This window comes from Microcaecilia unicolor, chromosome 4 (assembly GCF_901765095.1).
Source record: "Microcaecilia unicolor chromosome 4, aMicUni1.1, whole genome shotgun sequence".
NCBI classification, from domain to species: Eukaryota; Metazoa; Chordata; class Amphibia; order Gymnophiona; family Siphonopidae; genus Microcaecilia; species Microcaecilia unicolor.
This window is the reverse complement of record NC_044034.1, coordinates 153,007,197-153,025,195: the sequence shown is the minus strand read 5'-3', so window position 1 is coordinate 153,025,195 and position 17,999 is coordinate 153,007,197. Positions and strand designations below refer to the sequence as shown.

At 42.6% G+C, this 17,999-nt stretch overlaps 1 protein-coding gene across 1 annotated transcript in view; it reads right to left on the bottom strand.

Annotated features, from left to right (window-relative positions):
* Positions 1–1,711: 1,711 nt before the first annotated feature.
* NUP160 (nucleoporin 160) overlaps positions 1,712–17,999 on the bottom strand; it is a 121,787-nt gene continuing 105,499 nt past the window's right edge. Inside the window, exons 31-36 of the mRNA XM_030200755.1 lie at positions 14,696–14,819; positions 12,774–12,875; positions 6,070–6,211; positions 3,622–3,747; positions 3,005–3,109; positions 1,712–2,452 (exon numbers count right to left, since the gene is read on the bottom strand). Coding sequence (XP_030056615.1) covers positions 2,360–2,452; positions 3,005–3,109; positions 3,622–3,747; positions 6,070–6,211; positions 12,774–12,875; positions 14,696–14,819 — 692 coding nt within the window. The 3' untranslated portion in view covers positions 1,712–2,359. The remainder of the gene's footprint in view (positions 2,453–3,004; positions 3,110–3,621; positions 3,748–6,069; positions 6,212–12,773; positions 12,876–14,695; positions 14,820–17,999) is intronic.

The following is a 17,999-nucleotide window of genomic DNA, read 5'->3' as shown; positions in this document are numbered from 1 at the left end:
CGGCTTTTACTACATTCTCTGGCAATGAATGCCAGAGTTTAATTACACGTTTGAGTGAAGAAATATTTTCTCCGATTTGTTTTAAATTTACTACTTTGTAGCTTCATTGCAAGCCCCCTAGTCCTAATATTTTTGGAAAGAGTAAACAAGTGATTCAAATCTATCCATTCCACTCCACTCATTATTTTATAGACCTCTATCATATCTCCCCTCAACCGTCTTTTCTCCAAGCTGAACCCTAGCTGCTTTAGCCTTTCCTCATAGTGAAGTTTTCCGATCCCCTTTATCATTTTTATCGCCCTTCTCTGTATCTTTTCTAATTCCTCTATATCTTTTTTTGAGATGGGGTGACCAGAATTGCACACAGTATTCGAGGTGCAGTTGCACCATGGAGCGATACAAGGCATTATTACAACATCCTCATTTTTGTTTTCCATTCCTTTCCTAATAATACTTAACATTCTATTTGCTTTCTTAGCTGCCACACATTGAGCAGAGGGTTTCAACTTATCAATGATGGCACCTAGATCCCTTTCCTGGTCGGTGACTCCTAATGTGGACCATCACGTAACTATATTTTGGATTGCACTTGCTCACATTAAATGTCATCTGCCATTTGGATGCCCAGCCTCCCAGTCTTGTAAGGTCCTCTTGTGATTTTTCACAATCCTCTTGTGGGCTTACTGCAAAACCTCTCTGTACATGTATTTGGCACATTCTCTCCCCCCCATTAGCTGCAAGTTTTCTGTGCATAAAATTAGAATACATTTAATTTTCTGCATGGTATGGCATTATTTATTTATGCATTCTTATATCCCACAATTATTCAAAAACAAGTTTGGATAATAGTGGGATACAAGAATACATAAACAAACAAGACTTATCTTAATGCTCCCATAAACTGCTTGCCAGTACGTCCAGAGCACCCTGTTTCAGCAGCTCCATCAGGGACGCACGCCAGTGCTATCTTGCCTTGGACATTTTTAACGATGGATAGGGGTTCATTTTTTTGTGTGATTTATTTAGCCATATATGACAAGACAGATTGGGATAAGCTGGGGTGGGCTTTGGCGGCAACTCCAGTAGTTTATTTATTTATTTTTATTTTATTTGTTACATTTATATCCCACATTTTCCCACCTATTTGTATGCACAGTGTGGCTTACATAGTACCGGAGAGGTGTTACAGACTCCGGTGTAAACAAATACAAAGTGATGTTGTGGTAAGATGAAGTTCATGTGGCACAGCCACACTAGGGAATCGTACAACGGAAAAGTTGTGTTATGTCCATTACGTTCTTTAGTTTTGTTGTGTGTTGCAGAGATCAGGCATTTATGTTGGATCGGTAGGGTATGCCTTTTTAAAAAGGTTAGTTTTTAGTGTTTTCCGGAAGTTTAGGTGGTCGTTCGTAGTTTTCAAGGCTTTTGGTAATGCGTTCCACAGTTGCGTGCTTATGTAGGAAAAACTGGACATGTAAGTTGATTTGTATTTAAGTCCTTTGCAGCTTGGGTAATGCAGATTTAGGTACTGGGAACTTAAGGACAGTGCCTGGAGGACTTCTACGGTCTGTGCCCCAGAAATGGTAAAGAAAGATCAGTATCAAGTATTTATACCGCATTCATTGTTGGTTTAATCATGAATTGATGAGTGCGACTGTTGGGCAGACTGGACCATTTAGGTCATTATCTACTGTCATCTATGTTCCTATGTATGGGGGAAGGTTACATCCCATATCCTTGTATACATAGTCAAATCAAAATAAATGTAATGAAATCTAAACAAGCTCAAATACACACACAACCAGCAACAAAGTTGTATATTTATTAAAGATGATACACCATAATAAATAAAAAAAGATAAAATTGTGAATTCTATAATTTCCAATTACAGCAGAGAGGTGAAAGAGGCTTGATAGAAATATTTTAAATATTTTAGCTGAAGTAGAAACAGAACATTTTAAAAATTCCAAAAGATTTACAAAAACAAAACCCACAAACTATAGAATTATGCTCACCCCCAAGAAGTGCAAAGCAGGGTTTACCAGCACACGACAGTGGTCATATGGACACGAAGTCAAAAATGTGTTTCTAATACATTCAAAAATAAACTCTGCCAGCCTTTAAAGATCAGATCCACCAACAGTTAATTACGATGCATTTGAAAAAATATAACTCTGTAAAACATTAGCACCGTCAGCACGCTAGGTCTCCATTCAACCCCCCAACTGAGTCCAATTAAGTTCCACTTTCACACATGATTTACAGTTTTCTATAACAGTCTGCCAAAATCCAGTGTCCAATAAAGGTTTGGTCTCAAGTCATATCAGGCATCAGGTACTGACAGTGCAGATACATCAGGTCACCGCCTAGTACAACGATATAACATATCACGTGTTGCCATATCCACCTTCTGGAGATAGTCGCTGAGCTTCTCTCGCAGCTTCTGGTATACCTGGAAGGGAACATGGAACATAACTGTGAGACCTCCTTCACTCTTTACTTGGAAGGTAATAGTTCTTTTTTCCCTTGGTTCCCTAAAATTCAAGCCTGCCACAATGTTCATCTCTCCACCTCCCCCCCCCCCCCCCCCCACGAGTCAAATGTGAGTTTTTCCCCAAGGGGCTCCATTCTCTCAGTTCAGGTCAGTGTTAGATAACTCACTGTTACCATGCCATTATTATGTCCAGTTGGAGTGGCTTACTAGTCAGAGCAGTGGATTGACAACCAGGTTAAGTCAGGACTCAAATCTCCTGGTGACCTCTGGCAAGTCACTTCATCCTCAGGTAGCAACTTAAACAAAGTCCAGTGGTGCAAGAAAATACCTGAATGTAACTTCTTGAGCTACCAAAGAAAAGGCTTGAGTTTAACCAAAACATCCAAGTCCTCTCTCTTCACTCTTACGTTGGCTGGTTAATAGAAATATGCCCATTGCAGGCTGCTGATTTAAGTGATATAAAAAAAGGCAGACAATACAGATATTTGAAAAACCTGACGAAATACTTACTGCTGAGTTGTATTGGTTTGCAGGATTTTCTGCTAATACCCAAAGTAGATGATCTATGGCCGAGTAAGGGAGCCACACCATAGGAGAGGTAGCAGAAAGTGGATGCTGAAAGAAAAATTACAGTCACACTAAACACAACTATTCAAGATCACATCTGTAAATTTAAAAAGCCAGTTTTTCTTTCCAACATTTGTTCAGTATTAATGTATTCATTTTCAGTTCTACCTGAAATTTCAGTATAATTTTCACCATCTTGATTTAATAGTTATTGTGTTACAGAATATAAAATAATTAAACAAGTAGTACACACATCAAAGGTACACTAGAATGCCCCTTATATGCCTTACAAGTACATGATTATGTTTCACTCAGGACCTAGAATAAAGCCAGTCACGCTCCTGCCACTCTACATAAAAGGGAAGCTGTCAGTACTGAACCAAGGTATCGGATGCTAAATGCCAGGGGATCTCAAGGCACACCCAGCTAGTCAGGATACCCACAATCAACATGCATTCACACCAACAGCTGTTTTAAAGGGATGTTTTGACGACACAGTGCCGACTCCTTACCTAGTGGAAGGGCTGGCCCCGAGTGCTGCTCACCAAAGCAAGACTCACCTCAATGCCAAAATACTGGTGTCCTTTTCCCAGCAATGCATCAACGTACTCTAAAACCAGATCAGATGCTTCTGCCAAAAGGTCATAGTTCAAATAGAGACGCAACAGCTCTGCAGCATCCACTGCCTGTAAATTAAATGTCTGCTCAGAATCACATGGCTAGGCTATTTTATTATTTGACAGTCATGTTATGCTAACTGTTAAAGAAAGAAAAAGGCTGGATTGTGAGCTAAAGATCTGGTTTTGCCTCTGGTCAGGTTGTGCATCTTTGTTCTAGGGAAGAAAAGCAATGCACATGGATTGGTCTAGCAAAATGTTAAAGGAAAGAGGTTTTAGCATTGCTGTACGGTGTATATTAGAAGGCTGCAGTGGTGACTGAACCTATCATGCCTGTATAGCCTTCAAATGTGTTGTTGTCCACTGAAAACCTGCTGCTCTAAAGCCTTGGCATTCAGATGCTGGGTTACTGGTTAAAAGAAAGTAGGGTTCAGAGGACACAAACGATAGAACTATACACTTCAGCCTTACCCTTTCTTGTTTTCCTACGTTAATCGCAATGCATGTGATGTCAAATAGGCTGAGAAAAAGCACCAGGGTCACATATGGAACTGAGTTTGATTCCCACTTCAGGCACAGGCAGCTCCTTGTGACTCTGGGCAAGTCACTTAACCCTCCATTGCCCCATGTAAGCCGCATTGAGCCTGCCATGAGTGGGAAAGCGCGGGGTACAAATATAACTAAAATAAAATAAAAAAATCCCTAAACTTCAAGCTAGATCTTCCAGATAGGGTGATGAGGTGCAACCAGCCTTACAATAGGTTGTTTCCTGTTAAGGGGTTACCATACATTCAATAAACTGCCATTTCTATACGTTTTCACCTTTCAGCATAGAAAACTGTGAAAGTCACAGTACAGCATAATAATGCATTCTGGACTGACACACAAACAAATGAAAAAAAAAAAAAAAAAAACCTTATATGAAAAATAGCCAAGATAAAATATAAGACCATGTGTACTACCTGAAGGACATCTATTCTAAGGATATTTTGGAGAGCAATGTTCTCCATAAGCCTCCGATTGTATACTACAGCTCCCAGCATGCTTTCCTTTGTAGTCTACCACTAGGACCAATCACACTGGATTAGATCATAGGGAAGAACTGTGAGAAATGCTATTGTTTTCCTTTCATCCTGTGATATTTAAAATCTGTTTTTGGTTTGTGGTTTACAAGAGCAGCCAGAATCATAGTCTTGATCCACATCAGAAAACTGGTCTAAAACCAGCTGAATGATTTAAGTCCCTAGACACTGGGCCAGTTACAAGCTGAAGCACAGTTTACATCAGGTTAACTCAAGATGGGTAAGTACTACTGCTGACAAACTCTGCTGTAGGAAAAACATGTCTATGATTGCACATGCAGACAGAAGTGGAAAATTCCAATACTTCAGGCTTTTTGACCACATAAATCCCCCCCCCCCCCCCTCCAGCTTAATTTTTAGGAGTTTTCTGTAAGGCTAGGGGTGCTTTATCCACTTGTGAAAAGTCTCTCCTTTTTTTTGCCAGCCAGACCAGGGGCATAGTCAGACACCCAATTCTGGATGGGCTTGAGCCCACCAACCCTACAACCTGCCCGGCATCTCTTCTTCCCCTTCCCCACATGTGACTGGGTCTCTCAACTCCAACCCCAGGTACCTTTTAAGGCTTTCAGCTCTTCACTGGCAGCGAGCAGTGACTCATACCTGCTGCCTTGTGCCAGCCCCGAGCCTTACCTCTGATCTGGTCCCGCCTATGCAGAAATAGGAAGCTGCATCAGAAAAGACTCAGGGCCAATGCAAAAGTGAGTATGAGTCGCTGCAGACCTGAAGGCTTTAAAAGGTACTCGGAGGAAGGGGGGGTTGAGGGTGGAGTTAGGAGACTTGATCACCAGAGGGGAGGGAAAGAACAAAAAAAAAAACAAAAAAAACAAAGAGAAAAATGTGGGAAAACCTATATAAATAACCTATATAAATATCTCTGAGAATTCCCTTCTTTATTAAAAAATTTTTTTTTGAGGGATCATAATTTCCCATTAGTGTTTTTTTCCATACAGCACAAGACCAAAAAATTATTTTAACAGGGAAGTGTTATTTTCTATTATGTTTTCCCACATTTCTCTTTGTACTCCGGGAGTTTGACAGGCAGGGCTTGGGGGATCCCCACCAACCACATCACAGCTGTGTCTTTGCTGGCTGGCCTGCGCCCACACTTGGTGGGCCTGCACCTATCCAGACCTACCCATGGCTACCCCACTAAACCAGACTCTAATAAAGTGCAAAAACACAAATAGTAAGACATGATGCAAAATTCCCTTTTATAATACTTCACAGAAGTATCTGTATGCGCCATTTCAATTATTTGAGTACCTGCTACACCACAGTCAGCATGGTGGAGTCTCTTCCAGGTGCTCACCTTGTAACTGTTAATGAGCCAGTTGGGTAACGGTATACCATGAGAGAGCAGCTGGTTGATGATGCAGCGGTGATACTGATTATTCTGGCACTTGTATTTAGTCAGATAGGAGGATAAGAGCCGCCAGGCCTCATCTGTTGCACTAGACACAATCAGAATAGAACTTGAATATTTGATTCAAAGATAAAGAGGAAATCATGCAAAGCACCATCCACATCTGGATTACAGCTGTGTATGTTCCAGTACATTTACTCAAACACATGTTTCTTTTCTACTGCTCATTAAGACAGTTTTAGAAGCGTCTCTTTTCTTCCTATATACCCAGAAACCCACGATGAGCTCATCAGTTATGAATTTAAACCAGCGACCAGTGGATATTCATACTGAATCATTTTAAGTTAAAAACCCCTCTTAAAACCTGGTTGTTTCACCATGCCTTTCTCAACTCAGTCTCTGTCAGTTATACTCATTATTCCTGACTACTGTATGGACAGTTATCCGACACAATTTTGACTGTCTTCCCCACCCCTGCCTTGTCTCTCTGCAATTAAAATTTTACAGTTTATATTGTGCTATATATAACTTTTACCCCTCCTCAGCTGGACCATGAATTGTGTTTTATTTGTTGGCTACGTGTCTATGTATGTCCAAAAGAAGTATGCGAGTACTATTTATTTAATGTGTATGACTGCCATGTTGGTTCTCAAATGGTGGTATACCAAATAGCATTAAATAAATTAAAAAACAAACAAAAAACCCACCCTTGCATGCCAGTACCACGTGGCATTTAGTCAAAGCACTTAAATAGATGACATCTCCACTCATCTTCAATTCCTGTTCAAAGCTATCAGATGCAGTGGAAGAACTGAACCATTTTGAGGACTGGGGCTAAGGCACTTTCTGTAAAAGTTTTTTTTTTTTTTTTTTAAATATTGTTTATTAGCACAACTTCATACAATGCAAGATATTGTGACCACAACATTGAGAAACAAAAACCTTTTCACAGAGAAACTGTTATCTAACAAAGAAGAAAATATCAAATCTGCTCAAACATACGCAGGACCTATGATTTTCATTTTTCTCCCCCCCTCCCCTCCCTCTTCCTTTGCTTCCAAACAAACTCTCCAACTGATTCCCCTCCCCCCTCCCTCCCCTAACAATTCAAAATCCTGCTTTTTGCTGTGGAAGTAAGTGAGTCCCAGAACGGTGACCAAACCTTACAAAAACGGTCTCCCCTTACAGAGGCCAGGTCCCGGATCCTCTGTTTCTCCACTGAACAGCACTGCATCATGGCGCTATGCCAGTGTGATGTGCAGGGGGCTTCTCGTGTTATTCATTGCTGTAAAATTGTTCTTTTCCCCATCAACACAGCTCTCCTTAAAAAAGCCCTCAGGCCCTCTGGTGGCGGCCCTTGCACCAGAAAGGTATCAAATAGTTGGCCTGGAGTAGGCCTCCACCGTACCTTCCACATGCCCGACACCTGTCCGCCCATTGCCAGCCAAAATGAGCGCACCAATGGACATGACCAAAACATGTGTCCCAGGGATGCTCCCGGACCCCCACATTTAGGGCAATCATCTGACTCTCGCAAAGTTGCTCTGAAAGCTCTGTGGGGTGAAATATGGAGGCGCAGCAAGAATTTGTAGTTCATCTCTGTCCATGCTGCATTCTCAGTCACTCCCTGGGACGATTTCAAACAAATCTCCAGCTGTTGTGATGTCAAACACCAACGAAGCTCTTTGGACCATCTATCGCATATGAGAGTAGTGTCCAATGGTGTTAGAGAGTCTCGCAAGCAGCTATGGTAGTATTTCAGTGGAGTTCTCTGCTGCGCCTCCAGCCCCAACAAAGCGTCCTGCAATTCCCACACACCCCCGGCCAGGGAGCCGTCCGGCAACGAACGGACATAATGACTTAGCTGTAGGTATGCAAATGTATCGCCCCCTTCCAGACCAAACTCCTCACATAAGGTCTGAAACGGTTTCATTAACCCCTGCTCTGTTACTACCTGAAATAGAAACCGGATCCCTCGCGCTGACCATTTTTTAAATAGGGTCGAGGACCCCCCCTCTGGGAATGCCAGGTTACCCCGGATTGGCAACAGGGGCGACACCGATCTGTCCCATTTATAGGTTTTGCTTATCCAGTGCCATGTTTTTCTTAAAGGATTCAAAATGTATTTGTAAGGACCCAGAGGGGGTAACTGGTTTGTTGGCGCCTGTAACCAATATGCAAAGTGTAGTGGTTCTGTCAGCGCAGTCTCAATCCCAGTACATGAAAAGTGTTCAGTGGATCGGAACCAGTCCGACAGGTGGCGTAGACAACTGGCTATCGAAAATAATTTCAGGTCCAAAAGTCCTAGTCCCCCTTTCCCTTTCGGCCGCATCAATGTCTTGATCCCAATACGTGCTCTCTTTCCTTGCCATAGGAACCCATTAAGCTGTCTCTGAAGCCAAGTGTCCTCTTTACAACTCAGAATGAGCGGGAGCATTTGTAAAATATATGTCCACTTAGGGAACAGGATCATGTTGTATAGAGCTATTCGTCCTTGTAGTGATAGGGGTAACCCCCTCCACCCCCGCAGTGTTGTTACTAGCTTATCTTTTAGTGGACCAAGGTTTATCTCAGCTAACCGGGAAAGATCAGATGGGATTAGCACACCTAAGTATCTGACCACCCCCTCCGCCCATAGGAACGGGAAGTCTCCCACCCACTCCTCCCTCACCACAGATTGAACTGGGAGAGCTACTGACTTATGTAAATTTAGAGTAAGACCAGAAAAAAAACCAAACTCCTCTATGACCTCTATCAGGTGAGGGACCGAGATGGTAGGCTGAGTGAGGGTCAAAAAAAGATCATCCGCGAATGCAAGTACCCTTGTTTCTTTCCCACGACATGTTACTCCTTTTATATTAGGATCTTTTAGTATGGTACGCAGGAGGGGTTCTAAGTACAATAAGAACAATAATGGGGACAGGGGGCACCCCTGTCTGGTACCCCTTTCCACTTTAAAAGCGTCCGAACGAAGTCCATTAACCAGAACCCGTGCCGTGGTGTCCCGATAGAGCGTATTTATTGCAGCCAAAAGCCTCCCTCCCACCCCAATATATTCAAGGGTTTGGAACAAATAGTCCCAGTTGACTTTATCGAAGGCCTTGGCTGCATCAAGGCTCACTAATAGTAGTGGGTCCCCTGTAGCCTGCCCATAGGCCGTTGCCAACAATACTTTCCGCACATGGGTAACTGCGTGACGGCCACGTACAAAGCCCACTTGGTGTTCCCCTACCAGAGATGGAATATGGGCAGCCAACCTGTCGGCCAGTATCCTAGCCAAAATTTTTATATCCACATTGAGGAGGGATATAGGTCTATAGGACTCCATCTGGTCCAATGGTTTGCCAGGCTTAGGAATCAGGGTAATAAGTGCTTCATTTACTCCCTTAGAAAATGAGCCCCGGTCTATCACTTCATCATAATAATCTATTAGAGGACCATATATTTGGGGTGCCATGATTTTATAGTATTCATTTGAGAAACCATCTACCCCTGGGGCAGACCCCAGCTTTAGTTTCCTGATGACTTTTTGCACTTCTATCCCCTGGAGTGGTTTAGACAGAGCCTGTTGGGCCTCTACCCTCAACTTGGGCATCCCTGCATCATCTAGATAATCCCTCAACAAAGGCCCACGTTCACAGTTCCCTGTAGCATACATATCCTCAAAAAAATCTCGGAACCCATCCAGAATAGCTTGTGGCGTGGAAACCCGCGACCCCCGCTGGTTGGTAATCTTGGGGATAAACTGGCGTGGAATGTTCGACCGTGCCACCCTCGCCAAAAGTCTACCCGGTTTGTTTCCAAAGCATTGAAACCTAAGGCGACCCGCCGATAGGTGTCTCTGCGCTTGTTCATGGAGAAGTGAATTAAGCGCCACCAGGGAGGCATCCATCCTGTCTTTATGAATCCTAGAAGGATCAGCAATAAATTTTTTTTTTGCTAATTTGTACTCCCCTTCTAGGCGCAACACCCCTGCCGCCATTCTCTTAGCCCTAGCACTTTGAAAAGCAATCACCTCTCCTCTTATTACAGCTTTGGAGGCCTCCCAAAAAGTAATTGAAGAATCACATGAGTCAGCGTTAGTGTCAACATAAAATTGCCATTTTGTCTGTAAGTGTTCAATGAACTGTTTGTCTTGATGTAAAAAGGACGGAAATCTCCATGGTCGCGCCCCTGTTACACCTACAGCCAGATCTAAAACCAGCCAGATCATTGCGTGGTCAGAGACAGCTAATGGGCCTATCTCAGCCCTCCGAACCCTAAAGAACCAAGACTGGGAGATCAGTATGTAATCGATTCTCGACCAAGTTTGGTGGACTTTAGATTGGTGTGTATAATCTCTAGTGGTGGGGTTATGCACCCGCCAAGGGTCCACCAAATGAAGTTGATGGCAAAGCGTTCCCATGTCTTTCCCTCCCCCCGGTCCCCGGAAAGCCCTAGGGGAAGATCTATCCAGGGCAGGGTTCAGTACTTGTTTAAAATCTCCCGCCCAGATCCATGGAGCGTCCGCATATTGAAGGCCCAGGGCAGTAAGCGTTTGAAAGAAACTTGGACTATATTCATTGGGGCCGTAAATCGTGCACAGATAATACTGTTGGCCCTGGTAGTTCATCTGCACTAACACTATACGGCCCTCAGCGTCCTTGTGAATTAATTTAAACTGGCATGGGAGACCCTTTTTAATTAGAATAGCCACCCCACTTTTCTTACCCCCTGAAGAGGAATAAAACACTCCCCTACCCACTGCTGTTTTAGTTTTTTATGTTCCATGTCCGTGAGCTTAGTCTCTTGGAGACAAGCGATGGTGGCACCCCTGCGCCTCAACTGTGTTAATATTTTGTACCGTTTCACCGGGGATGTAATTCCAGAGACATTCCAGGAGATTATTTTTACCTGAGAACAATCAGCCAGTTGCCAAAATTTCAATAGTTAGGATGACAGATTTACTATTCTCAACATCCCCGGGGGCCAGCCCCTCCCCCCAAGGGATCCAACTTCCATACAGAGCAGGGGTTTTCAGTACAACCATATGATTCACTACTAATATCCCCCTACTCTTACCTTTACTCACTCCCACAGCACTAGTGCACATCCATGTAACCCTCTCCCCCTCCCTCCCCTCCCTCCCCACTAACCTAGTCCCCTTCCCACTCTCCTCTCCCCCCTCCCCCCCACCCTTATCCCTTCCATCCCTCTCCAACCCCCTCCCCTCCACCCCTTCCTCCCTTCCCTTTGAACCCACACATGTGTTGCCCATTGAAATGGGTCCCAGGGGTTTTCCTTGTCTCCCTGCACCCGACTCCTAATGCAGTTTAAACAATATACCAACCCTGCAACTTAGTGTTCTAGTCCTTGTCAGAGTAGCCCAGTACATTGGACTATATGCAGTTCAGCCACTGCCTGCAGCGTCCCGGTCCTTCAGCTCCTGTTGTTGCACATACTTCTGTGCCTCCTCCGGGGTTCCAAGGGTTCTCCACTGACCATTGTCCTTGACTTTTAGCACTGCAGGGTAAGCCAACATAAACTGGGTATTCATTTCATGCAGCTTTTTGCAGTATGGTGTAAACAGCTTCCTCTTCTCCTGCAAAGCTGCAGAGTAGTCTTGGAAAATAAGTATTTGGTTGCCATCAAATTTAGTTTCGTTCCGTTTCATCCGAAATCCCCTTAGAATTTCCTCTTTATGTACATAATTATGTACTTTCAGGATTACTGTCCTTGGGTTGCGTCGTCCATCTTGCTGTCTACCCACGCGGTGGGCCCTCTCCAAACATAAGGGCCCCGCGTGGTCTGATAAAGCAAATTCTTTAGCCAGCCATTTTTCCAGCACTGAAGATAGCACCGACGCACCCACCGATTCCGGCAGGCCCACAATTCTTAAATTGGCTCGACGAGACCTGTTCTCTAATTCATCCAATTTTTCAGTTACAGACTCCATTTTTTTCCCGATCTCTTTAAGCTGTTGCGCGTTGGGGATTAGAGACTCCTCCACTGCTGATACCCGCTGCTCGAGCTCGCCCGTCCTCCTTGTTGTATCCGTGATTAGCGCCTCCATCGTCGCGAGGCGTTCTAATATTTTGTCCCATTTAGGTTCGACCACCGCTCCAACTACCTCCGCCAGTTGCCGCAGCTGCTCCGCCGAAAAAGCCGTGGAGTCTTTTGGCGGCGTGCTCGGACTCGCCTCCGAGCCGCCCGCCGGTTTCGGCTTCTCTTTTTCTTTCTTGGAGCTTTTGGGCGCCATTGGTTGGTTCGGGGAGTTCAAAAATTTTTCCATACAATCTCCCCTCGCGATTCCACAATTGTGGCAGTGTTTACCTGAAGTTTGCAGGGTTTATTTCTAAAAGATCGAGTCGGGGCCCGGGAGATCGCGGAAACCACGTCTGCCTTGCCCTAAAGCATCACGTGACCCCCTCCTTTCTGTAAAAGTTTTAAGTTTGTTAGGTGCTTTTTAAAACTATAGGCTCAACAGGTCCTCTCAGTAAAACGCATACACAATGATACTCCTTTAATAAGGATCAACCAACCGACCTGAGAGCATAAAGTCTGACAGACATGAACTGTAACTGAAAATAGGTGAGAAACACATTAAGCCTTCTTCAAATGCAAAATCTGCTCAGTTTCCTAAGACTGTGGTGTTCTAAAGTGGAATATACCTAGACTCCTTGGTAGTGATGACAGTGGGGAGCTGATTTGCTGCCAGCCAATCCCAGGCTTCGGTCTGCACTGCTTCCCCTCCACACTGCAGCTTGATACACCTGGAGACAATGTACAGTTGTCAGATACTGTGTACCTTGTTTAAGCATATTGAAAGCTAACTAAAAACTCAGAGCCACAAAGTAATAATGTGAAACATCTGCAGATGTATGCACAACTCTTTGTACTATTCAATGTTTCAGATTACAGCGAGTGACATTTTTAAAACTTTGCAGTGTAATTGCAAATTCAATAAAGACAAACATACATTCATTTGTAAGTAATACTGGTTTCCCTTCATACAGTTTTGAAGTATGTTGACGTACACCATTAGCTAGTAATGTCAGTTTTGGGGCCAAAGACCAAATATGAAGGAAGTGACATTTCATTACAACAGTTCACTGTCCTCCTGATACTAGCCACCTCTTACGTCTCTGATCACCTTTCAATGCTATGCTTGAATCTGTTGCTTATTCACCCCTTAAATGCCCTGCAACTCTCGAGTCTCTTCACACTCAAAACATCCATCCAGAAATGACCTCCTGAAGATGATCCATGTCACCTCATAAGACATGTTTTTGTTGGACTGTATCTTTCTCTCAGGCAGTAGGGTTTGTTCCATGACAATTAAAGACGGTATCAAACATTGCTGTTTTTTTCATAGCCAATAAGCTGAATTGCTCTCAAGAGTCAATAATGTTCCTTTCTTATTTTAGCAGCATAATTACAAGTAATTTTTGAATGGCTTAGTCATCATAGTCCTGCTTCACTGCTTGTACTAATTGCTTGTTGTGCTCAGTACCATTACTAGTTTTCCATAAATTTAGTAGTTTGTCACCACAGTTTACCTTGAAAGTCAGTTCACCTTCTCATTTTTCTGTTCCCCCCCCCCCCCCCCCCCCCATGTTCTCTTGGGCAAAGGCTTTTTTCTTTTATTACTACTCAATTCTAAATACCCTGGTTGGTGATTTTTATCCTACCTCTAGCTTTGTGCAGGCCTGGCTTTTCAATCTGTCCTGATCTCTTCACTTCTGTCAATCAGCTGGTCACTATTTAAAGATAGGGTCTAGTCCAAGGCTACTCAGTTCCAGTCCTCAAGGTCCTCAGGCAGGCCAGGTTTTCAGGATATCCACAACAAATATACACGAGAGAGATCTGCATACCAGTGCATGCAACTCTCATATGCATATTCATTGTGGATATCTTGAAAACCTGGTCTGCCTGTGGACCTTGAGGAACGGAACAGAATAGCCCTGGTCTACTCTCTTTCCACGAACATTCATTACTGCTCCCAGATCAATGTTCCAACTCATACTTTCTTGCAGCTTCACCCCCCCCCCCCCACCATGTTTCTCCTCTCTATCTATTACAGTCGTTCCCAAACTTGGTCCCAGAGCTACCCTAGCCAATCAGGTTTTTGGGATATCCAATGAATATTCATAAGTGATTTGCATGCACTGCCTCCACTACATGCAAATCTCTCACAGATATTCATTGTTGATATCCCAAAAACTGACTGGCTAGGGATCCTCCAGGCCCAGGTTTGGGAATCACTTATCTATTCACTTCCACAACCTCAAATCTTTATCCAGTACATTTACTCAACATGCAGTTTCTGAATTCCCACTGAAAGAGAAAGTATTCAGCCAAACAAGTACACTGTCCTTGCAAAAGATCAGATCTAAAATGTACAAATTCTAGACCTACAAGTTTGTGATATGTAATCACTGCGAAGTATTTGACCCTTGGTTTATTTATATCCATATATGAGAAATCAAAACATCACACAGTAATTACATACTGCACAGTTGTACACATTAACCAGTGTAGCTTAAATGATATGTTTCTTCTGTAAAAGCATTAAAATTTGTCTAGTACTTACTTGAAAGCAAGTCCCTCAAAGACCGGTGTGAGGGCAAGTTTAAAAGTTTGACACAATGAGATGGCAGTGTCAAAAAGCCCAGCCTGGACCAAAAGAGCCACCATTTCTTCTGCTGCAGAGCTGCCTACAAAAAAAAAAAAAAAAAAAAAGTTAATCAGTATATTGCACAAATGTCATTCTTGGATAGTAAATACCACAAAGAGGGGAAAGTTTTTAAATAAGGAAAAAGAAAAAATCTAAACCCAAAGATGATCCACTTATTCCAGTTATATGCCACCTAAACAACCCCAAAGGATCACATACGCAGTCTACAACAGAATAAAAATGTCAGAAATGGAAGAAACTAGATCTTAACTGCTAATTTTCTTCCTTGAGTCCCATCAGACCTGTCCAGAACCTATGGGTTATGTCCGTCAACCAATATATGGACAAAGAGAACAAAGAATTGTGAGCTCTGCCCTATAAGTGTACCCTGCAGACTCAGGTCCTCAGTATATCAACAGAGCAATGGCAATCACATCCCACATAATACTTTCAATATCCTCTTTTACTTCCATCATTCCCTTTTTGTTTGTTTTTGAGAGCAGAAACACCAAGAAAACAACCACCTGAAGACCCAGAACAGAAACCTCAAATGGCTCTGCCCACTCTAAATTCAGCCACATGCACTTCCCACTCAGTGGAAATTAGAGCCTGAATGACAGGATGGACTGGGAAGCCTTAGGTTATCTAATGACCTGTAATGCTGCGTGGGTTATGCTATTCTCAGGAAGAAAAAAGTCAGACAAAGACCAAAAGACAGGAAAAAGGGAAAAAAGAGGAAGGAAAGTTTGTTCCTCATCAGGACATACCATATGAAGGACACAAAGCTGAGATAAAAGGAGAGAGAAATAAACAAAAGAAAGAAGGAAAGATTCTTAGCTGCAAAGACCAAGTCCCCACCCACAGTCACGGGGGGGGGGGGGGGGGGAGGAGAGCGCACCCCCCCCCCCCCCCCGGGGAATATGCCCTGCCTACCAGAAGGATATATTCCAGCATTCCCTAGATCTGCAGTCACTTATATACACCTTCCATCACAGAGCACCACCACATAAATTACCCAATGAGGAACCTTGCACATATGCAGGGCTCCGCCCATGTGTCTGGTCATTACCTCATATTTTAACAAACGTTATTCTTATATGTCCAGCTAAAACTGGTTTGTACTAGTTTGCAGATAAAACCGTTATCAGGCCTCTGGCTATAGTGAACAGGATGTGCTGAGGACTGCAGTAACAGGTCCCAGAACAAACAAGCACAAAGAAGTATAGTTACATTACAAATTCCATAACAGAACTCAAATAGATTCCTGTCGAGGGTATATCTGGAACTAGTGGATCCGCAATGCTCAAAGTTTCTACAGTTTTTCCAATGACAGCAGCTAATACTTCCCTGCAGAAAAGGCTGACAAAAAAAAGGATCATCTCCCTCAGTAATGGGACTTTCCCCCTCCTCCAAATTGTCTAAAGGGGAAGGGTTCCTGACAGAAACAGTCCCACTGCGGACCAGCTGTTGAAAGGAAAAGTCCAAGCAAAAGTCCTAAGTATCCAAATGTTGCCTTTCTGCAGATGAAGTATCTGCTGAAAGACCATATGCTGAAGGAAGGTCCACACCTCCCTCCATACATTCTGTCTTTTGTATTAATAGAAATGCCTTGAGTACCTGTGGTGACAAATTCAAGTGAAAAGGGCTTCCCTTCAGTCAAACTGTTGAGAAGTTTCAGGGAGAGCTAAAGTAGCGGTTAGAACAGACCATTTGTTTAAATGCTATGGTTCCACACCCACAAACACCACACACAACTCACCTGAGCACATCTCCACAGGCTATGCTGGTTTTGCTGCCTCTGCTGTTAAATGGTGTCCCCACAGGAATTCAGTAAAGCGAAGATACTTACCTGTAGGCAGGTATTCTCCTAGAACAGCAGGCTTTATTTATTTATTCATTCATTCATGATATTTATAACCCACATTAACCCAACATAGACTCAAGTTCAATGTGGCTTACAAATAAACAATAAAGTGAATAAAACATAATATACAGAATATAACACAAATTACAATAACTTCAAGAAGCAAATTACTACATGTGCAGTAAGTAACCAGGAATTTAGACTATCTCAAAGACAAACAAATAATTATGAGTGGATAGGTGAGAGCATAATTAGGCAGGACTAGATGGGAAACAAGATTAAAGAAAAAGGTGTGAGTAAAATTCAACGAGTTCTTTGCATTCAGAAAGGCCAGACTGAAGAAATGTGTTTTTAGAAGACTTATAAAAGTTAGGCAATCATCTGTAAACTTGATTGATTTAAGAAGAGAATTCCGAATTTTGGTGCCTTGATAGAAGAAATTAGCAGAGTGAATTGTTTTATATATCACATTCTTACAGACAGGGAAATGTAAGACAAGATATTCTCTAGATGATGGAATAGCATTACGAGGGGTAATTCAATAAGATTATTCATATATGATATGGCTTGACCAAACAGGATTTGGTGAATGAAAACACATAATTTGAAAGATATTCTATCACTTATTGTTAACTAATGTAGTTCATATAAAAAAAAAAAAGGAGTGGCTTTGGCGAAGCGAGGAGATATACATATAAGACGAACAGTAGTATTTTGAGCAATTTGTAATTTCTTGAGAAGAAGGCCATCTTTAAGTCCAGCATAGATAGAATTGTAATAGTCAAATTGGGTGAGGTCAAGGGATTGAACCAAAGTACGAAAGACAGATTTAGAGAAAAATGGCCTAAATCTCTTTAGCTTCCAAAGTGATTGGAAAGACACTCGAGGTCAACTTAGAGACTTGGTTTCTACGGTAAGGAAATGATCTATTGTAACTCCCAAGATTTTCATTGATGACTCAAGGGAATAGGTTTTGTTCTTAATAGTAAAGTTACTAAGATTCATAAGATGGAGAGGGTTAGTTATAATTAGAAACTTAGTTTTATCTGTGTTAAGTTTTAGTTTGAAATTAGAAGCCCATGATTCCTTAAGTTTTATCCCTAGACTAATCATGCGAGTTATGTCAAATTAATTCCTTAGAGAATGGGATATAAATGGTGACATCTGCATATATGAATGTCGAAAGACCATGCTTTTCTAAAAGATGACAAAGAGGTATCTTCATAATGTTAAACAATATGGGGGAAAGAGGGGAATCCCGAGGGACCCCACAGCCGGGAGACCAAGTGGAAGAAAGTATACCTGATTGTTTGACTTGCTACGACCTAGATCTTAAGAAGCCAGAAAACCATTTAA